Source organism: Panthera uncia (assembly GCF_023721935.1).
Source record: "Panthera uncia isolate 11264 chromosome C1 unlocalized genomic scaffold, Puncia_PCG_1.0 HiC_scaffold_4, whole genome shotgun sequence".
Lineage (NCBI taxonomy): Eukaryota > Metazoa > Chordata > Mammalia > Carnivora > Felidae > Panthera > Panthera uncia.
The window spans coordinates 100,376,591-100,398,663 of NW_026057585.1; the positions used below are offsets into that span (position 1 = coordinate 100,376,591).

The 22,073-nt window shown below is 51.2% G+C and overlaps 1 protein-coding gene across 1 annotated transcript in view; it reads left to right on the forward strand.

Annotated features, from left to right (window-relative positions):
* Window positions 1-21,733, forward strand: part of DNAJC11 (DnaJ heat shock protein family (Hsp40) member C11) — a 66,914-nt gene extending 45,181 nt beyond the window's left edge. Inside the window, exons 5-16 of the mRNA XM_049618175.1 lie at window positions 3,164-3,292; window positions 4,264-4,386; window positions 5,329-5,402; window positions 8,452-8,641; window positions 9,458-9,543; window positions 9,793-9,909; window positions 16,974-17,129; window positions 18,179-18,248; window positions 18,754-18,811; window positions 18,945-19,087; window positions 19,698-19,827; window positions 20,220-21,733. Of these exons, the coding sequence (XP_049474132.1) occupies window positions 3,164-3,292; window positions 4,264-4,386; window positions 5,329-5,402; window positions 8,452-8,641; window positions 9,458-9,543; window positions 9,793-9,909; window positions 16,974-17,129; window positions 18,179-18,248; window positions 18,754-18,811; window positions 18,945-19,087; window positions 19,698-19,827; window positions 20,220-20,245 (1,302 nt within the window). The 3' untranslated portion in view covers window positions 20,246-21,733. The remainder of the gene's footprint in view (window positions 1-3,163; window positions 3,293-4,263; window positions 4,387-5,328; window positions 5,403-8,451; window positions 8,642-9,457; window positions 9,544-9,792; window positions 9,910-16,973; window positions 17,130-18,178; window positions 18,249-18,753; window positions 18,812-18,944; window positions 19,088-19,697; window positions 19,828-20,219) is intronic.
* The last annotated feature ends 340 nt before the right edge of the window (window positions 21,734-22,073 follow it).

Sequence of the window (22,073 nt, forward strand, 5' to 3'; positions counted from 1 at the left end):
GGTGGAGACCACAAGTCGCCTTCATTAACACAACAGAAGACACTTTTATCGCCCTCATCACCAGAAATTTCTAGGGTTTCTGGAGCTGTGAGCCTGGAACCTTGTGGATGAAGACCAATAATACATTTAGTCATTCAGATGACCAAATATACATTTCTTATAATTCACAGCATTGTACGTTTACAATTCTAATCAAACAATTATTAACATTAACTGATTTTCTATTTGAAGCATCTGGTTAACACTCACATAAAACTGGCATCATTAGCAGCTGCGAGGTTCTTTTGCTACTAGAACGAACACACATACAGCTATGGCTTTATCTTTCATGTGTGCATTACAAACCTTAGAATGGAAAAATAGTGAAATTAACAGAGGAAGTACCATTTGATCTGTAAATCCCTGCTGCTGCTACCCTTCACTTCCGGGCATGGTCTTCAAAGAACAATGAACTAACTATTAAAGGAGACACTGGAGTTTAGACTTAATTTTCATGTGGTCTGAGTTAGCACTATGGATGGATGGTCGATGTTGAAAAACATTTCATACAAGTTACAAATTCATCGACTTACTGAGAAAATGGAAATTGAGTGCTTGTTTTTGTTGTTAAATATACACTACGTTTAATTTTATTGCTGCCTGGAGAATTTGTCAAAAAAGAATTATCCCCCCAAAACAACAAAACCCCTGCGTATTTACCGAATCAGGAGTTGCCCAGTTTTAAGTGACTTATGAACTAGGAATGGTTTTTATATTTTTTATGATCAAAAAAAATCAAAAGAAAAAGTTATGTTTTGAGACATGAAAAATGTATGAAATTCAGATTTCAAGGTGAATGAAGAGAGTTTTACTGGAACCGGAGCACAGCCGGGGTCAGCTGGGTGTGGGCTGTTCTCCTCTACAACAGTGACCATAGGATCCACAACACCTAAAATAGTCACCGTGGCCCTTCACCGAAAGTATGCCACCGCCTGATTATACCATTCAGTAGGAGGAAAACACTGGCGAGAGTATTCAGACTGCCATCTGATGTAAATATGCAGGGGTTTTGTTATTTTGCGGGAGGTGATACTTTCTTTTTTGATAAATTCTCCACGTAGCAGGACTGCAGGACTGGCCGCCTGTCTCCGCCCGTGTTCACATGCACCTGCCGCTGTCCAGGCACACGGCTGACCGCAGCTTCACGCATGTCCCGGGCCAAGGCACAAGCCACCTGCCTGTGTCTCCTACGGCTCACACCCACACTGAGACGGGGAGCGCACCGTGCACCCCACACGCCCCTAGAGGGGACTGTGGCAGATGTCAGGAGTGGAGAGTGAAGGCCTGTCCACCAAACCCAGTCTGGCTTCTTAGTTTAAGTCAACCGCTGACGAGGAGAATACTAGTGATGATGATGGTAGTATGTTATGTAAACGTGAAAATCTGGGATAACTGCCAAACCAGCAAAACTGCAGGATTCGGCTGGTCATCTCCTGGATCTCCCCCCTCCCTCCCCGTGATGTCCACGGATCAGCCACAGGCAGCAACCCCAGCTCCTCCCAAGCCTTGTGCTGTTAGTGCTCCAGCGTCGTCCTCCCTCGTTCCCCTCTCCCGCCTTTGTTCGCATGTCCCCTTCTCAGGGACAGAAACACATGCTCCCACGCTACTTCGGGGGCGGTAGGTGTTCTGGGTCGTGATTGTGGAGGTGGTTTTGCGAGTCTATATGTCTGTCAGAACTCACTGAGCTACGCACTTTGGGCGGGTGCACTTTATGTTATTATATGTAAATTAAACCTCAGTGGGGGGGTGGGGGGCACCTGGGTGGCTCAGACGGTTGAGCACCTGACTTTGGCTCCGGTCGTGATCTCACGGTTTATGAGTTCGAGCCCTGTATTGGGCTCCGTGCTGATGGTGCAGAGCCTGCTTGGGATTGTGTCTCTGTCTCTGTCTTTGTGTCTCTCTCCCTCTCTCTCTCTCTCTCTCTCTCTCTCTCTCTGCTCCTACCCCGCTCGCACCCTCTGTCTCAAAATAAACATTTTTTTAAAGAAAACCTCAAAACAGTTGTTTTTTTTTTTAATGGGCTGCAGGGAACTGAATAAAAACGTGTGCGTGGTTAGATATTTATATGTGGGATTAAGAAATATGCCCATTTGAAAAATCTTATGACAAAATAATAAACATTGATTTTCTGAGTGTGGAGCATTTTATATCAGTCAGCAAATTTTAGCTTCACAGTTCTTGAGAGAATATGGTGTTCCACTTCTCATAGCTTAATTCTCAGATTAATTTTAGAAGGTGAAGGGCACCTGGGTGGTTCAGTGGTCAAGCATCTGGCTCTTGATTCCGTCTTGGGTCATGATCCCAGGGGTCGTGGGATGGAGCCTCGCATGAGGCTCTACACTGATCACGGAGCCTGCTTGGGATTCTCTTTCTCTCTCTCTCTCCCTTCCTCTGCCCCTCCCCTGTTCACTCTCTCTAGCTCTGGAAAAACAAAACAAAACAAAACCTGATTTAGAAGGTGGGAAGAGTTTTTCAATCTCCCGTTTGTCCACAATTGATTTTGTGTGCACTTTTTTTTTTTTTTTTTTTTTTTTTTTAGTTTATTTATTTTGAGAGAGAACATCCCAAGCAGGCTGTCAGCACAGAGCCCGACATGGGACCCAAACTCACAAACTGTGAGATCATGACCTGAGCCAAAACCAAGAGTCGGACGCTTAAGTGACTGAGCCCCACAGGCACCCCATCTCTGAAGTTATCTTTAAGTTTTAAAGAGTTTTGAGGTAGTTGTATGATTTAAGAGTGTCTAGACTCAAACATGAACATGCTTGGTCCACGTGGCTTGTGTCTCGGTTTCTGCATCCGTGGGTTAAATCTAGAGATGACCTAAAATTAGAGCCATGAAGTGGGTCCTGTTTGGGCTCTAAAAATCAAACTGCGTAGACCGTTTTCCTTTCCCTGACCCTTGTCTTTGGCGTGTCATTCACCTGCAGACGCGACTGGTTTTCTGACCCTCGCAGTCGGTGGAGCTGTCCTGCTGGTTGGTGTGAACTGTGACATTCATGCTCTGCGGGCCTCCTGGCGGAGTCCTGCCCACACTCAGTGAACCGCCGGGTGCCAAAGCGTAGATTGTCTTTCGTTCCACAAATACCACCCCTGCTGCTGACTGCTTGTTTTTCTGCCCCAGGGGACCATCAGTGTTGGCATCGATGCCACTGACCTTTTTGATCGCTACGAGGAAGAGTACGAAGATGTGTCCGGAAGTGGCTTTCCGCAGATTGAAATTAACAAGATGCACATATCCCAGTCCATTGAGGTAAAGCCCAGACTCCCCCCACTCCCAACCCGCCCCCCAGTGCAGTGAGGCTCGGGTTAACGAGGCACAACGTACTGCGCAGCTGTGGTTTTTCTCATCTTTATTTATGAAAGGATGTAATTAGCCACTTAAAAAAAAAGAGGGAGAGAGAGTTCCAGGCACAACCTTGTTTGTTACTGCTTTGCTGACGTGTTAGCAACATGAGTGCCAGGGGACGCTTAGCTTCCAAGGTCGTAGGGCTCCCCCAGCAGAAATGCAAGCAGTCTAAAAGAAGTAGCGGCCAAGTTCAGGATGATTCGGGGCGAGAAAACAGACCTCCATGGGGGATTCCAAGAACCAGTTTTAGTTTTAACGCACACTCTATTGTGTGCAGAAAACGCAATATTCAGCTAAACCCAGGGTCACTAAAGTGTCGTCTTTCTACCCACGATTTGGATGTGGCACTGGGCCAGTCTGCTGAGGGTAACAGTAGGTCTCTCTGCCCCCTCAACTCCTATGTTTATCCTCAAGTGCATCACATGAAGTCCTAACTCTGGGAAACCGGCCCCTCTGGTGGAGCTTCCAGGGTTAGTACAGCCCTGGATTCAGTCCCTTCCACGGTGCCGGTGGCGAGCAAGACCTGGAGAGGTGCAGACATCCCACGATGGGAGGAGAGACACATGAGGCGGTCACTGTGCAGTCTGATGCCATCGGTACACCGGGAACCAGGATGTAGCCCTGTCTTTCCCTGGTTTTATTTCTAATTTGCCCATTAACACTCTTGCAAAACATTACCTTGGTGGCCACGTGCAGTTCAGATGGCAAAGTGGGAGAGAAGTGAACCAGCTGAGGTCATACCGTGCATCCCTGTACACTTGAGCTGTAGGTCACTTGCACCTTTGGCCGGGCAGATACAGCGTATTCATTAGGCTGCTGTCCTTGTGCTTCCTAGTGCTTTGATTCATTCGTTACCAGCAAATCTCACTTCCTAGGCACCCTTGACAGCTACAGACACAGCCATCCTCTCCGGAAGCCTCTCAACCCAGAATGGAAATGGAGGGGGTTCCATTAACTTTGCACTTAGACGAGTCACTTCCGCAAAGGGATGGGGAGAGGTAAGAATGTCGACTGGCGGATCGTGTTGTCCACTGCAAAGTCTTATTTCTGAACATTTATACTCTAAATGCCAACCCTCAAAAAGACCTGGGTTGGTTTCATCATTGTATAAAAGGTGGATGTCAAACTTGCATGAGTTGGCTGTCCCCAAGAGAAAAGTCTGTCTCGTGCCTGAGAAGGAATCCTCTGTCTGCTGGACAGCTCAGAGGTAGGACAGAGCAGCAAGATCTCCCTTGAGATGCCACCTTACAGAAATCCAGCCTCAAGAAACTCAGCATCCTTGTTCCCTTCTGGCAGAAATCTGTAGGCTCTTCCCGCCCCCTGCCCAGTTCAGAGGGCAGGTGCCGTGTCCGTGCTCTGCGCCACTGATTGGCGGTCATTTAACAGCCAGCTTTGCTGAGCACATTGAACTGCGCCAAATTAACACTGAAGAGTTGCCTTGAAAGTCACCCAGACAAGCAAATGAGGCAGCCAGAATCGGCTGGACCTCCAGGGCTGAGTGAGGGACCACTGATGACTTAGCTCCAGACGCCTGAGGGCTCTCTCCAGTCACCCGGGAGACCCTCAGGCAACGAAGCAGAGCAGACCGGGAACTCGAGGGAGGGGGGGCTCCCCCGCATCCGACCGCAGTGGGCAGCTGTGCAGATGGCAGCGAGGGCCACAGGGAGCCAGTCTCCCCTTGTGACCATCAGAGGCCTGCAGCGTTTTCATTAGAGGGGCTCCTTTCTGAAACGTGCCTCCTTTGGATCTGTGGAAACAGTCCTCCATTTGGCAAAGGTGAGGAAGAGGTGTTAAGAATCTTCCAGCTCCCACTCTTAGAGCCCTGGCAAGGGCTGACAGCAGTGAATGAAAAGGAATTATAACCAGAGGTGCTTACCTGAGACCTGGGTTGCTGCTATGAGAGAAAACACTAACACCTTCTCTTTTTCTCTTTTGAACAGTTAGAATTTGGAGCAGGGGATCTGCAGGGACCTTTATTTGGTCTGAAGCTGTTCCGTAATCTCACGCCAAGATGGTAAATATAAAGAGAGAAATCCTCTTTGTTGGTCCTTGTGGATTAGGAGACTAGAACCCGTGTGTTCTTTTTGCCAAGGTCATCCGGACTTCGCTTTTCTGTCATACAAAGTCACCGGGGGGCAGACCCTGTGGCCCTGGCGTGGGGCCAAGGCAGGGTACCTGTTGCAGAGAGAGCTGTGGGTTGGCCGTCGCGGAGAGGGGTCATCTGCTGCTCGTCCCCATCCGGGCCAGGCTAACACTCCGTGCTCCGCGGTTTCCTCCTCTGTGGGGATGAGGCCCCTGCCTACGCACCAGGGGCACTGAGGACAGGGAGAGAGAGACTGGAGGGAAAGCATATTCATGGGGAAGTTGGTCAGTGACCTGAAATATTTATGAACTTGTGGGGATCGTTTCTTTGTCCTGAGAATGTTTCAAGTTCTGAAAAGGGTCTTTATTAAACAGTGAGAGGGCATCTGGGTGGCTCAGTTGGTTATGCATCAGACTCTTGATTTCAGCTCTGGTCTTAATCTCAGGGTCGTAAGATCAAGCCCCTCGTTGGGCTCTGCGCTGAGTGTGCTTAAGATTCTCTCTCCCTGTCTCTGTCTCTCTCACTCTGTCTCACTGTCTCAGAACAAAACACTGAGCACTTGTGAGACTGCCTGGCAGTCAGTGAGATGTGCAGATGCTGGCACTTTAAGGCCCACTCGTAGAACTGTACATCACTCCCCTTCTAGAACCACAGAGATGTCCTTATTTCCCACCTGTGTGAGCTCAGATAAAAGAATTGGGTGGAAGGTGAAATAAAACCTCTTTCTTCTGGAGGAGAAAACAGTGAAAGGAGCCCTGAGATAGGGGCGCCTGGATGGCTCAGTCAGTTAAGCATGCGACTTCCACTCAAGTCATGATTTAACGGTTCGTGAGTTTGAGCCCCACATCGAGCTCTGTGCTGACAGCTCAGAGCCTGGATCCTGCTTCGGATTCTGTGTCTCCCTCTCTGTCTGCCCCTCCCCCGCTCACTCTGTCTTTCTTTGTCAAGAATTAAACATTAAAAAAAAATTTTTTTAAAGGAGCCCTGAGATAGATAGTCTGTGTTTGCAAAGCAGGGTTTTCACTTGCAGTCGGGTGTGTATCTGCACACCCACCAGGTTCTTCAGGGGAAGACCCGTCCTAAGCTTGTCTGCATAATTCTGTCACCCCTGATGCCAACCCAGAGCACAGATTCCTGCCCCCACCCTTCACACCAGGCAGGTCCTCTGAGAGGCCTAGGAATCTGTACTTTCATCAAACACCCAGGTCATCAGATGCACTTAGGAGACACTTCACTAAGGGAAATCTGTTGGCCATCTCATTCTGGTTGAGCCTCAGAGTGAGTGGTCGCCAGGGAGGGGGACTAGGGCTGGCTGGTTACCAGCCGTTACAGGTTTGGAAACTAAATTTCATCATAGTGCCCAGTAGTTGAGGAGACTTGAGAATGCAAATGTGTAGACAGGGACACCAGGGCGCTGATGCAGTGTCTGCTCTTCAGGGTGCCCTGATCCTAGGGTCGGGCTATTTGCAGTCCAGAGTAGCGATCAGAAGGTTGGTTCGGGGTGTAGAATCAGCCCCGAAAAGGCAGACGGCCTGTGGAGTGTTTTCCATCTCCCAGTGCCTGCCTGCCTGCCTGCCTGGCCGATCTCTGTCTCGAATTGGTCTCTCTGTGTAGGACGTGCTGGATAAAAATACTCAATCATATTACTTTAATTAAATAGGAATCTCAGTCTTTACAGTTTGATTCTTCTATTTTTTAACATTTATTTATTTTTGAGAGAGAAACAGAGCATGAGCCGGGTAGGGGCAGAGAGAGAGGGAGACACAGACCAGGCTCCAGGCCTCGAGCTAGCAGCACAGAGCCCGACGTGGGGTTCGAACCCATGAACCATGAGATCGTGATCTGAGCCAAAGTTGGACGCTTAACCGACTGAGCCACCCAGGCACCCCTACACTTTGATTCTTGTAAATGCCACTGTCTTAGGCTTTAGTCTGTCTCCTCCCTGTTTGCCTCCCCTGACCCCGCTGTGGCTGAAGCAGAATAACACAGCTGTCACCTGGTGTGACTTGAGAGAAGCCAGGGAAAGTTTGGATTAGGGGCCCTGTAGAGAGGAGGAGTAGATTCTTAATTCATTTGGGCATGAGCGGTTACTGAAAGTTTGCAAGAACACTGCAATCACAGCTGTCACGTTTATTATTATTAATACAACAGTGACGCCTTGCAAGCTTAGGAAAGAGACTGGCAATCTGGCAGATACTGGGCTGTTTGCTCACCTTTTAATGCTTTGGGTAAAGTGTGAATTCCTTTGTTTTTGAAATGAAATACCTTTTTTTAACCAGAAGATGGGGCTGACTCCTTTGGAAACCAACTTCTGAGGCCTTTCAGGGCAAGTCGTTTACTGTACTGGCTTCTCATGTGCACGGCCATGGGTGGACACCAGAGTCACATGGGCAGTCTTGGAAAAAATACACTGATGCCTGGTCCCCCACCCCAAAACTCTGACCTCATTGGTCTGGGGTGGTCTCTGGGTAAGGGGTCCTCTAACTTTGCTGCACATTAGAATCACCTGGCAAGCTTTAAAAACACTCCAGGCCTGTAAATCAGCTCCCTGGGGCATGGGAGCTGACCATCAGTACTTTTTAGATTAGCCAGGTGATTCCAGTGTGTAGCCAGCTGTGGGACCTGCCCGCCCGCCCCGGCCTCCACTTCCCCTCCTCTCAGTTGCAGTCAGATTAGACCCACTGGTTTTCAGAACGCGGACATTCAGGGGACTCTCTGGCTGTAGTTACAGTCAGCATAGGATGGGGTGGGTGGTACACACCAGCAGGGAGGGTTACTAGGAAGATTACACCAAGGCGTCTTCTCGCTGTCTCTCTGTCTCAAGGACAGGCTCAGTGTCCTGCTTTCCTTTGGCCACTGGCCCGGGGATTCATGGACGGGAGGGTGAGCAGGGTCTTAGCCTGGCAGAGAGGAAGGGACCAAGAACGGCTGAGAACCAGGCGTGTCATCCAGGACCCTTTCGATCTGTGTGTCCCCCCAGCTTTGTGACGACAAACTGTGCTCTGCAGTTCTCCTCCCGTGGGATCCGGCCTGGCCTTACCACCGTCCTGGCCCGGAACCTGGACAAGAACACTGTGGGCTACCTGCAGTGGCGGTGGGGTATCCAGTCGGCCATGAACACTAGCATCGTCCGGGACACCAAAACCAGCCACTTCACGGTGGCCCTGCAGGTGAGGACAGAGCCGCCCCCTCGTGTGTCCCTTACGTCCCTCACCCGGATCTGAGCACCCGTGGGGGCCCTGGGGGGCAAGTTCTGTTCACACGCACTCAGTGTCAAAATGCTGTTGTTGTTCTCAGGCTCCCAGGGTAACTGTGTTCCAGTTACCCTAAAGCAAAATGCCCTTTTCACATCTTCTAGTAGGAGAAGCCCACAGAATCAGGGTGAGAAAGAGCACAGGTTGGGAAGCGACGCCCCAGAGCAGCAGAGTTATGCACTCAGATGCCACTGTGGTGGGCACACCCTGTGGAGCACAGGGTGTGAGAGGACCCGCCCCCCCATCAGACGGCACCTGCCCCTCAGCCCTCACCACCTGCTGCCGTGTAAGAACGCAGGCTCCTTGGGGCGCCTGGGTGGCTCAGTCGGTTAAGCGGCCGACTTCGGCTCAGGTCATGATCTCGCGGTCCATGAGTTCGAGCCCCACGTCGGGCTCAGAGCCTGGAGCCTGTTTCAGATTCTGTGTCTCCCTCTCTCTGACCCTCCCCCATTCATGCTCTCTCTCTGTCTCAAAAATAAATAAACGTTAAAAAAAAAGAATGCAGGCTCCTTGTCGCAGAACGTTTTCTTTCCGTGAGAAGTCAGGAAACTGGGTTTTTAAGTGACCTCTCCCAGCTTTTAAATATTGGCCTCTAATAAATCACACTCAGACCGCGGTCCCTGCCTGAGAGGCTGCCCGGGAAGGGAGCTCCATGGCCGGTGTGCGCACGATGCCCACCTTCCCGCAGAGTCGCGGCCGCTAGCCCTGCCTTCTCTCCCTGTGTCTTCCCAGCTGGGAATTCCTCACTCCTTTGCACTGATCAGCTATCAGCACAAATTCCAGGATGATGATCAGACTCGCGTGAAGGGATCCCTGAAGTAAGTCCTGGCCCAGCTGACCGGAAGCAGGCCTGCTGTGCCTGTGGTACGGGGGCTTCCAAATGGCGGGCCGGACATGACCATCCCGCGGTCCCCGCCCTGAGGAACTGGAGTCTCCTGGAAGAACTGCGCCCCTGGGTGTCACTCGTGATCCCCTCCGGGTGGGGGTGGGGAAGGCGAGAGGGAAGGACGGGACCAGGGGTGGCCTCGGGGGGTGGCCGACGTGCTCAGGCCGCATGCTCCCTGCAGGGCCGGCTTCTTCGGGACGGTGGTGGAGTACGGAGCGGAGAGGAAAATCTCCAGGCACAGCGTCCTGGGCGCGGCTGTCAGCGTGGGAGTCCCTCAGGGCGTGTCTCTCAAAGTCAAGTAAGTTGAACTGGATCTTTCTGGCCCAGGCTTATCTGGCAGCTTGTAACTCACCTGGGCTTCACCCACCTTAAGGATGAAAGAGACTTTGCTTTGTGATTATGTTCTTAAAGAGACGGTTGCTTCTGTCTCGGGCGGGTCAGCAAACGTCAGGGAGTCGCTCAGGGTCTGAGTCTGTGGTCAGGGACCTTCCACGCGCTCCGTGGCCCGCCTGCATCTCTCCCTCCCCGGAGGCCTCCGTGCTGGCCCAACCGCCCACTCATCGACAGGTCACACATGTGACGCGTACAGGGTCGCCGTCAGCGGATGCGGCACCCGCGTCTCCCTCGGGACCAGAGCGCTGCCGCCTGCCCACACCCTTCACCGCTGCTCCGGTGGCGCTCCTTCCAGCCTCTCCCCGCCGCCTCTGTTACCTGACCGGCTGGCTGCTGCTAAATGGCAGCATCACGGCGGGACCCCGGGCCCCGTCTGTGCAGACTCCCTCCCCAGGTGGCCGCATACCTTCCTGCACTGACAGCTCACGTTTGCAGCCCCGGCCTGGCCCTCCCCCACACCTGCAGCCCCTATATCCCAGATCACTGCTCGCATCCCCCAGACATCCTGTCTCGACTCTCGATGCTTCCAAAGCTGCTCTGCCCAGAGCCTCCCTGTGCCGGTCGTGAGAGCCCCGGCCTTCGAGGTGTTCTGTGCGAAACCTTGGAGTTGGCCTTGGCCGCTCTTTTTCCCCACACTCCAGAGTTAATGTATCTCAAAACCCACCTGGGCTGTCCTCGGGAAGCATCTCCTGAGCGGGGCCGTTCCTCACATGCTCTCTGCTCCCACTGTCTCGTGTCTGAGTTATTCCTCTGTCCTCCTGGCCCATGTCCTTCACCCCCTGGTGACCCTGCTCTCCACACGGGCAGAGCATGTAGGTCAGTGTCTGTCACTCGCTGCTCAAACTGTCAGTGATTCCCTCAATCCCTGGCCAAAGCTAGAGTCCTTCAGGACTCTCCGTGATCAGGCCCTCGCTTCCTGCTGACCCCTCCTCTCCCATATACCCCTTCTCCACTCCAGCCGCCCTGGCCCCCGCGCCGCTCCAGAGAACAGCAAGCCCACTCCTGCAACCAGACTGTGAGTTGCTCTTCCTTGGTCCCCAGATGCCAGCACGGCTGGATCCTTTGATTCCCTCGGGGCTCTGCCCAGAGGTCACCTGGGCAAAACCATCCCTCATCACCCTGTAAGAGCTGTACCCCTCACTTTACCCCAGGCAGACCTTTTCCGTTTAACCCTGTCTGTCCTCCACTGCACCACCTCCCTCTGATCAGCCGTCCACCTCGCCGGCCCTCATCAGGAGCTCTTTAACTTTGTTGTATTCTGTACGGTACTCCTAGAGCCTAGAACACAGCCTGGCACTCGAGAGAAACTCTGCAAGAGAGAGACAGACAGACAGGAAGCAGATCATACCTCATCACGGTGTGGGAGAGGAGAGCCACAGCGGGTCACCAGTATCAGAGCCGCGTCGGGCCTCTCTCCTCTCAGCGATCTGAGGCCCCCTGAGACTTAATAAAGAGCACACAGAGAGCTGACAGAGAATTTTACTCTCAGATTGGGACCACTGATGACACAGTTCTCTGATCCCGTTTCTGGTTTTAAACACGTGTCCCATGCAGGTATTACATGACACAATCTGAATTCTCATCCCAAGAGTGCCGCTCTGCCTCTCGGAAAGAAACATTTTCATTTCGTTTCAGCCGAGTTCCCCGTGTCAGCAGGCTGAAATGTCCAGATTGTATTGTTGTATAAGCCAAAGTTTTCCAGAAGGCCGTGGAGTTCAGCAATAACACGTGATCTGACTTGGCTAACTCTTCTCTTATGTTCTGTTTATTTGGTGAATGACAATAATTTTTGAATGTTAAACCAACCTTACATTCCTGAGGAAAATTCTTGATATCATAATGATATCATAATGATCACGATATAATACTTTTTATATATTGCTTGATTTGGTTTACTGATATCTTACTAAGGATTTTTCTATGTTTTTTTTTGTAAGTTTTTTTTAATGTTTATTTTTGAGACAAAGAGTGTGTGGGGCGGGGGGGGGGGGGGGGGGGAGGGGGAGGGAGACACAGAATCCGAAGCAGGCTCCAGGCTCCGAGCTGTCAGCACAGAGCCCAATGCAGAGCTCGAACCCACAAATCTCAAGATCATGACCTGAGCCACCCAGGCACCCCTGTATCTATGTTAAGGGACACTGATGGTAATTTTCTTTTTCTGTTATGTGTTTGTCAGGTTTTAGGATGAGTTATGGCAGCCTGATAAAATGAAGTGTTCCTTCACTTTACTTAGGAAGTGTCACACTTCACTTAGGAAGTGTTCCTTCTTCCTCTGTTTTCCGGGAGGGCTTGTGTAAGAATGATTTATTCCTTAGGTTTCCTAGAATTCACTAGTGGAATGAGCAGAGACTGAAGGTTCTTTGTAGGGAGGTTTCTGAGAATGGATTCAGTACCTTTAATAAATCCAGGGCTTTTCCAGTTTTCTCTTTCATCTCATGTCAGCTTTGTCACTGTGTTTTTCGGAATTTGTCGGTGAATTCAGCCGGTGAATTTCTTAGCATGAAGTTGCTCATAATATGCCCTTATCCTTTTAATGTCTGTAGTTCTCCGTAGATGAGCCTTGATTCCTCATGTTGGTAATTTGTGTTCTTTCTACCTTTTTTGTAACCAGTCTGGCCGGGGCACTTAACTTTCAAAGAACCAGCTTTGGCTTTGTTAATATTCTCTATTGTTTATCTGTTTTCTATTTCTTTATTCTTCTTTCTACGTATTTTGGTTTCACATTGCTGCTTTTTCCAGCTTTTTAAAGCCCAGCCTTACGTTACTAATTTGACATCTTCCTTCTTTTCTAATATAAACTTTTGAGGCTTCACACACTGCTTTGCTCCATGCCACAAATTTGGATATGCTGTATCGTTTTCATTCAGTTCAAACTGTTTTCTAATTTTACTTTTAGAAATGTATTGCTTAATTTCTAAATATTTGGGTTTTTCTGTATATCCGATTAGTGATTTCAATTTAATCTTATTTTGGTCAGAGAATGTTCTAGTCAGAGAATATTGTGTATGGTTCCAGTCATTTTAAATATATGGAGACTTGTTTCGTGCCCCACCATGTAATTGACCTTGGTGATCATGTGCACTCGAAGAGAACGTGTATTCTGCTGTAGTTGGATACAGCATTCTTTAAATACCCGTGGGTCAGGGGGGTTGACAACATTCACCAGAAATCAGAAGTTCTAGGACTTCACGGATTTGGGCAGATTTCTATCAGGTGCTAAGTGTTAAAATGTCCTGCTATGAGTGTGGAATCCTCGGTTTCTTCCCTGGTCAGTTTTGGCTTTGTGTATTTTATCTCGAGCAGCGCTCTTTGGAACCACCATCACAGTCAAGACCTAGAACATTTCCATCGTGTCCAGAAATTGCCTCATGGTCTTTGTGTGGTCTCCTGGGCCCTGGCAACCACTGCTCTGTTTCCACTCCCTATATTTTCGCCTTTTTCAAAATGTCATATGATTGGATTCATACAGTGTGAAGCTTTTTGTGCTTCTTCCGTGAGTATAGTACTTTTGACATTGTCCTGTTTGTTTTTTTAATGAATCCTTCTCTTTTTTTTTTTAATGTTTATTTACTTTTTTTTATTTTTATTTTTTTATAATTTTTTTTTTAACGTTTATTTATTTTTGAGACAGAGAGAGACAGAGCATGAATAGGGGAGGGGCAGAGAGAGAGGGAGACACAGAATCGGAAGCAGGCTCCAGGCTCCAAGCCATCAGCCCAGAGCCCGACGCAGGGCTCGAACTCACGGACCGCGAGATCGTGACCTGAGCTGAAGTCGGACACTTAACCGACTGAGCCACCCAGGCGCCCCAAATGTTTATTTACTTTTTGAGAGAGAGAGAGAGAAAGAGAGCAAGCCAGTGAGGGGCAGAGAGAGAGAAATCCCAAACAAGGTCTGTCCCGTCAGCATGGAGCCCAGTGCGGGGCTCGAACTCAAGAACCGTGAGATCGTGACCTGAGCCAAAACCAAGAGTCAGACACTTAACCAGCTGAGCCACCCAGGCACCCCTGCCCTTACTGTTGCGTACATCAGTAGTGTGTCCTTTATTTTTATCGCTGTTTGGAATGACATTGTTGATGTACCACAGTTTATCTGCTTATCAGTTTAAAGATACTTCATTTGGGGGCGCCTGGGTTCCTCAGTCGGTTAAGCATCCAACTTCAGCCCAGGTCATGATCTCATAGCTCGTGAGTTCGAGCCCTGCGTGGGGCTCCGTGCTAACACCTGGAGCCTGGAGCCTGCTTCAGATTCAAGGTCTCCCTCTCTCTCTGCCCTTCCCCCGCCCATACTCTCAGTCTCTCTCAAATATTAACAAACATTAAAAAAAGGGTTTTTTTTAATAAACATACTTCATTTGTTTCCAATTTTTACCAACTGCAAATAAAGCCAGCGGACCTTCGGTGGCAGGTTTTGTGTGAACAGAAGGTTCCATCTGTCTTGGGTGAACACCTCAGAGCACACCCACTGAGCCAAAAGTAGGTGTGTGTTCCACTTGGTGAGAAAGTAGCCAGCTACTTTCCAGGTGGGGGCTTCGTGTTACTTCCCCAGCAGTGGCCTGCCACGAGAGAGAGAGAGAGAGAGAGAGAGAGCGCGCGCGCGCTCCGGCCGCTCCGCACCCTCGCCGCCTGGGCCGCTCGCGTTGCGAGCACTGGCTGCTGCAGCAGGTGTATGAGTGTCTGCCTGGCGCCCACGACGCTGGGCATCTCCAGGTGCTTGTTTGCCATCCGTCCTTTTTTTTTCTTTTTTTTTTAAGCAAAGTCTTCATTCAGATCTTTTGTCTGTTTTCGGGTTGTTTGGTCTCTTTTTTTTTTCGTTTTTTTTTTTTTTTTTTGCCTGTTCTTTGTCAATTCTGGAGTTGCGTTTCTTCCGAAGGATGTTGTCCCTTAACAGATTTGTTCTTTCAGTGCTCTGAAGATGTTATTCTACTGGTTTCTGGCCTCCATTCTTTCTGATGACACATCAGTGGTCATCTGAATCATTATCCCCCTGCATGTGATGTCCTTTTTTTTTTTTCACCTTTATGTTCTGTTTTTTTGTTGTTTGTTTTTCACTTTTGTTCTTCAACAGTCCACACCTAAAATGTACCTACATGTGTTTTTGCTATATTTATGCTGCTTGCGGTTTGCTAAACCTCTTGCATCTGTAAATTTATTCCTACATGAAATTTGGAACTTTTAGGCCATTAATTCCTCAAATATTTATTCCTGCCCCACTCTCTTTCTGGGACCCTAATTACTTAAACTCTAAACCTCTTGAGGCTCTGCCCATTTGTCTTCAGTATTTTTTTTTCTCTTTGTTCTTTGTATTGGATAATTTCTGTTGATCTGTCTACAAGTTCACAGATGTCTGTCCTCTCCAGTCTGCTGTTCAGGCCATGCACTGAATATTGTCTTTGAGCATAAAGAAGCTGCTCTCTAAAATCCTTATCCAGGGGCACCTGGGGGGCTTAGTCGGTTAAGCATCCAACTTGGGCTCAGGTCGTGATCTCATGGTTCGTGAGTTTGAGCCCCACGTCGGGTTCTGTGCTGACAGCTCAGACCCCAGAGCCTGCTTCGGATTCCATGTCTCCCTCTCACTCTCTGCCCCTCCCCTGCTTGCACACTGCCTGTCTCTCAAAAATAAACAACGTTTTAAAACAATAAAATACTTATCTGCTAGTTCCAGCATCTGGGTCGTCTGGATTTGGTCTCAGTTCATTATCTCTTTCTCTTGTGTATCTAGATGTATAGAGTGGTTTATATTATTGTGGGTAGGGCCGCCTGGGTGGCTCAGTTGGTTAAGCGTCCAACTTCAGCTCAGGTCATGATCTCACGGTTCGTGGGTTCAAGCCCTGCGTCGGGCCCTGTGCTGACAGCTCAGAGCCTGGAGCCTGATTCGGATTCTGTGTCTCCCTCTCTCTCTGCCCCTCCCCAACTCACGCTCTGTCTGTCTCTGTCTCTCTTAAAAATAAATTAAAAATAAATAAATAAATAAATAAATAAAATTTTAAAAATTAATTAAAACATTAAAAACAAATACAAATATATTGTGGGTATTGTGAACAGTACATGGTAGAGACTCTAGTCTGTTATGATTCCCAAAGAAGCGTTAATTTTTCCTTTTTAAGGTAATTAATTTGGCTGAAGTCAGACTGCAAACTGGGACTCACCTGTGTGGCAGCAGCTAGGCCAGCACAATTATTTCACTGTCGGCTAAGGCCTTGGATAGACCAGGGACCGCTGGGGGTTTGTGCCACATATATACCAAGAATTTGGGGTTCCCCATCTCTGATTCCCCTTGTTGGGGGGCCCCTCTTCCCATCTGCTGTGGTTGCCTCCAAACTCTGAGCGCTGGGTCTGCAACCTCCTAGAACCACAGAGTTCTTTCCAGTGTTACCTGGCCACCGGTAGCCCGCCGAGACCTTTCCTCAGGCTAAAAGCTGTTAACGAAAACCGGGAAATGTCCCAGTGCTGTTCCTCGCTCTAGACTTTCAGGGTCCTGTGTCCCCACCTCTCTGCCCAGAGATCTTGTTAGTGGCCGGAGTTCGCAGGGGTTCCCTGTGGGGTGACTGCTCCCAGGGGCGCTACTTGACCGTTACTGGACGCGGAAGCTCTTGAACTTGCCACCTTTAGAAATCTTCACACGCTTCTTTCACTTCGATAAATTGAGGGCTGAGATGACCCTGCCTCCAGGACCCCTGGAGGTGCGCGCTCCCGTCTTCTCAGGCCACCTTCACTCTGGTCACGTGGTTGTCGTTGCTTTGCCCTTGAGGTTAGCAGATAGTGTGACCTTTCTTCCGTCACAGACTGCAAATCCAGCAACTACGCTTTGGAATCGAGAGCAGAAGGTGTGTAGCTCAGGAAGCCGATGGGCTCCGGGTTCCTCATAACTGGTGGTGTTCAGTGCGTCTCTTTCCGTGACTGCGGTCTCCGTAACCCTGCCCTGGAAACGTGACTCCTCCTGGGCGTTCTGTTTTGTTTTTGTTTTCAGGTTAAACAGGGCCAGTCAGACTTATTTCTTCCCTATTCATTTGACGGACCAGCTCCTTCCCAGCGCCGTGTTCTATGCCACCGTGGGGCCACTCGTGGTCTACTTCGCTCTTCACCGCCTGGTCATCAAGCCGTACCTCAGGGCTCAAAAAGAGAAGTGAGTTCAGAGCATGTCACGGGCACGTCCGTAGACAACTCTGTGCTTCGGTTTTCCTGCCTTTTAGACGGAGATGATGATACTAGAACCTACTCAGAGGGTTGTTAGGAAAATTCCATTAACTAATCCGTGTAAAGGCCCAGCATGGTGTCCGGTCCGTAGTAAGTGCTCAGTGCAGGCTCTTCTCACGGCGGTACTGCTGCCGCGGGCCCATCGCTCCTCCTTCCTACTTCCAGAAAGGGAAACTGGTTTACAAAATTGTGCAGCCTGTGCACCACCAGCACAGGAGACAGAGCCACCGGTCCTCATCTTTTCGTGGCACTGAGTTCAGGAGGAGTGGGTTTGCGTTCTTACATATAGGCGCGCATTGACCAGAGTCGCTGAAGTTACAAAACGTTTATTTGTTTTGCAGTTGCTTGTAGATAACCCACTGGAACATTACACCCAGTCTGAGAGGTGGTGTAGACTCGTAACTTACACCAGTCTGAGGTAGTAAGTCATTGAGCTTAGAGATTCTCCTCTGTGGGGCCCCTCTTAGCGTTTGAATCACTGGAGTTCGGGGCCCTGATTCCCCAGGAGGCTCTTCGAGCAAAGATCGTGTGGGCTCCAGTCTTCTGAGGGGACAGGTGTATGCTACCCGAGTCCCTGTGCTTTGCTGCAAGAAAGTATATTTTGTATCCAAAGCAGTAAGTATTGTCCCGCCCAGAGCGTTACGTACCGGTCCAGAAGGCGGCATCCCCCGTGGCCCTCGCCTCTCTGGCCGCTCACTGTGCTGAGATTCTTGTCTGGTGGGGGCCTCTTCGCACAGCAGTGGGCTTCCCGGGCGCTCCGGTGCGGAGGGCGGGCAGAGCCGTCCAGGGACAAAAGAAGGGGAAGCTGCAGAGGCCTAAAATGAACAGACTTGCCTGAGACTGTCTTGGAAATATTTTCTAAGGCTCCGGAACGAGGCGTGCAGAAAGATCTCCGACTGTTCGCTGGGCGCCGGGCCAGCCAGGGGCTCTCCTGCCTCCCTCCACGCTAACATGTGCCTTGTGTTTTTCTCACTTGAGGGAGTTGGAAAAGCAAAGGGAAAGCACAGCCACTGACATTCTCCAGAAGAAACAAGAGGCGGAAGCTGCCGTAAGTGCCGTAGAGACACGAGCCGGAAGTCCTCCTGCTCCAGGGGCCTCCGGATGTCGCCGCGCTGCCGCACAGAGCAGACCGCGCCGCGGGCCCCGCTCCCTTTGCCGGCCCGCACGCCTGGGACCCGGGCTCCGGGATCACCTCACGCTCTGCGTGTGGGCCTCCAGGGCCAACGGCTTCACTGGTCATTTTAGTCTCTGTATTGCTTATGGGACGCACTGCCGGGAACTTCAGTCCCTGTCCTACAGATTAGATGCACTTACCCTCAAAAGGCATAACAAGGTTTTCTAAGAACTGGAAGGTACTGTCTTCCTTTTCTTCCCTGTACGTGAATTGTTTTTATGTGACCGCACAGACGCTCCCAGCCTAAGTGTAGGGGTACCGTCGGGCTCTCCGAGAGCAGAGGAGGGGCTGAAGCGCAGCCAGGCCCGGGACTGTAGCTCTGCACAGGGACGCAGGGCCCGGGGAGGGCCCTGACGGTGGCCATCCTTGTTCTTTGCAGGTCCGGTTGATGCAAGAATCTGTCCGAAGAATAATTGAGGCGGAGGAGTCCAGAATGGGTGAGAAGGCGTGGCCTCTCTCGGGGCAGGGTGGGCGCCGGGGGTCTCGAAGGAGCACCCTGTTCTCACGGTCCGGCTGTGCGGGGGGTGCCCGGCCGAGACCTGCCTCTGCTCAGACTGAGCCCGTCCTCAGGGCTCATCATCGTCAACGCCTGGTACGGCAAATTCGTCAACGACAAGAGCAAGAAGAGTGAGAAGGTGAAGGTGATTGACGTGACTGTGCCCCTCCAGTGCCTGGTGAAGGACTCGAAGCTCATCCTCACGGAGGCCTCCAAGGTACAGCACGTGCCCACAGGGTTCGGTCAGGAAGGGCCTTTGGGGAGGGGGCACAGCCTGGCGCCTCGGAGCGGCCGTTCCATCGCAGCGGAATCCCTCGTGCTGCTGGCACTTGCTGTGTGGGGTGTGACCCGCACCCAGGTTCTGTTTACGCTGGAGCTAATTCCTTCGTTCGTTCACGCAGCAAGTGTCTATTAGTGTTTATGGAGCACCTACTATGTGGCAGGTAGAGCAGTGAACAAAATCTGCGTCCTGCCTTCATGCCTACGTTCTGCGTACCCCTTGCCTTTTTCCAGAAAGAGCGTGAGCTCTCCTGTGGCACGTTTGACACTCACCCCAGAGCCCGGGGCGGGGACAGTAAAGGCGAATTAAAATGCAATTAGCTCCGGCCAGACGGGAGAGCTAGGGGGTCTGTGTTGAGAGAGAAGTCTAGGCCCACGTAGGCTGCTTTCTGACATTCTCGGGCACCAAAGTTTGCCTCTTGCGTGGGCGGCTCCTGAGGGAAAGTTCAGGCCCGTCCACACTGCCTTCAGGTGGCAGCGGACAGCCGCGGTGCTGGGTTTTAAATGACCACCTCAAGTCAACTGGAGCGAGACTGTGTCTGTTACAGGCCGGGCTGCCCGGGTTCTATGACCCGTGTGTAGGTGAGGAGAAGAACCTCAAAGTGCTTTACCAGTTCCGCGGCGTCCTGCACCAGGTCATGGCGCCAGACGGCGAGGCGCTTAGGATACCAAAGCAGTGTGAGTAGCTGCGCCTTGGCCGGCGCGGGCCAGGGAGAGGCTCTCAGCCACTGATGGGGACCAGGACATCGAGGTGGATGACAGCCACCTTCCCTCTGTTATCCGCCTGGGAGCGATGACTTGTCAGAGCCCGGGACGCGCTGCCCGGCGGAGGGGTGGCGGCCCTTCCCCTGGGGGTCTGAGTGAGCCTGTGGCCGGGAAGCTGCAGCCTGGGTGGCTGGGTAGGAAGCAAACCCGGCTGCTCCTGTGCTCCGGAACCGGTTGATTGTCGAGCGCCTTGCACGCTGCTCAGCCGGAGGCCAGGCGGCCTCTGGGCGGCGGATGGCAGAGCCCCCAGTGGAAGGAGGGCGTGGGACAGTTGCCTTTTGATACATTCAGTTTGTCTCTTACAGCTCACAGGATTGATACGGACGGATAAACTGCTTGAGAAACCAGATTTCCAAGAGGCTGCAAAAAATCTTTTCCCGGGAGTCTACAAATTCGGAAGCAGGGAAAAAACCCAGACATCAGATGTGTTTATTTTATATTACTCCTATAGAAGGTGGTACCGTATCAATTATGTGGAGGGACACACAGACACCCCGCTTTCATGGGTGCTGTAGATAGGACTCGGGCAGCCCCACCTGGACCAGAGCCGCAGCGTGGCCTGTGGCTGTTTTCCCAAGGATCATGTCCCCAGAGGGAAGGGCCCTCGGCCCCCACCCCAGCCCATCCCCAGGCTCCTGAGCCCGAGGGCTGACTGCAGCCACCCAGTAGCTCTCAGTCTGTCTTGAGGTATTTATGAAATGTCCTGCCTCACACATAGGACTGTGAACTACTTTTCCTAAAATCCACAGAGCATGGAAAACAAAATGGAAAAGAAGGAAGGTGTTCTCATGAGTCTCACGAGCAGAGGCCTCCAGAACGAGTGAGCGTCTGTCCGGTCAACTTCCCCAAAACCACTTTTTCCTGCTGAAATATTATTCAGTGAATCTGGAGAGGATTGTGTGGGTTTATAAATCTGCTTTTTATCTCAGAACGAATGGTTTTGGAAATTAGTGTCTTTTTTCCCCCCTCCCAGAACTTCTCGAATCATTCCACTGGCAGGTGGCTTGGGACAGAGCGGTATAACCCCCGGTCCCAGGGTCCAGCCCTGTCACAGGTCACTTCCTCCCAGGAGCCACCCGTGTCCTTGTGGAGAGAGGCAGGTGCGAGCTAAGCCATCCCTCTCAGCCTGCCCCCCCTCCCCGTCCCCCACGGCTCAGCCTGACCTGCCTTTGCCGCCCACACTGGAGCACCGGAGCGGGGAGGAGAGGGGGAGCCCGGGCGGAGACCCTGGCCCAGGTACGTGCCAAATCCCTAGCGCAGGGAGAGCCCGGCGGGCCTTGCTTGCTCTCTCACTCACGGCCAGCAGGTGGCGCTGCGGCTCCCACACCTCCTCACGGGGGTCCGGTGTCCGCCCCCCTGGGTCCTCTTCCCTCACTCGGTTCGCTCTGTGGATGCAGAATACTTAGGAGCCGGGATGCTCCCGAACGGCCCGGTGTGTTGACCAAGAGTCACCGCTGAGCAGAGAGGCCCCCCTGCACGGTGGTGGCCGTGACGGCCCCCTGCAGCTGTCGCTGAAGTCAGGCTTCACTCCCCAACGCCGGTACCGGAGTAATCGCTAACACCCCTCTCCTCCAGTTTTCAAAAACAGTTCAGGTTGTCCAATTCTGTAATATTTATCTCTCTTTCAAAAAGTTTTCCTCTGAGCTGCTGCTCTGAATGTAAATCGTGCAATAAGCGTGGTGTGAAACATCGGACTGTGGGGCGCGGCCGTGCGCTCCCTCCGCGCGGGTGGCTCGTCAGGGCACCGATTCTCGCGATTTTGTTTGAAATGGACTGTACGGAAGGCGCTCTCGGCGTAATAAATCTTTCCTGAAAACGGGATAGTGTTTTAATGCGTCTTGTGTGTTCATTTTCAGGGATGGGCAAAATAAAGTAAGTGTGTCCCCCCCCCCCCCCAAGGCCTCATTCCATCCTTTATTCTTTGCTATTTAAACCACATTTTTAACGGTTCTTTTTTGTTTTGAAAGAAAGAGCCGGGGAGGGGCAGAGACAGAGCAAGAGGGAAAAATCCCACAAACCATGAGATCATGACCTGAACCAAAATCAAGAGTTGGATGCTTAACCTGCTGAGCCACCCGGGTACCCTTTTAACTACTTTTTTAACCGTGAGGCCGAACTTGAAGCCATGATTCAGTTTTACACATTAGACATTTGCCCGA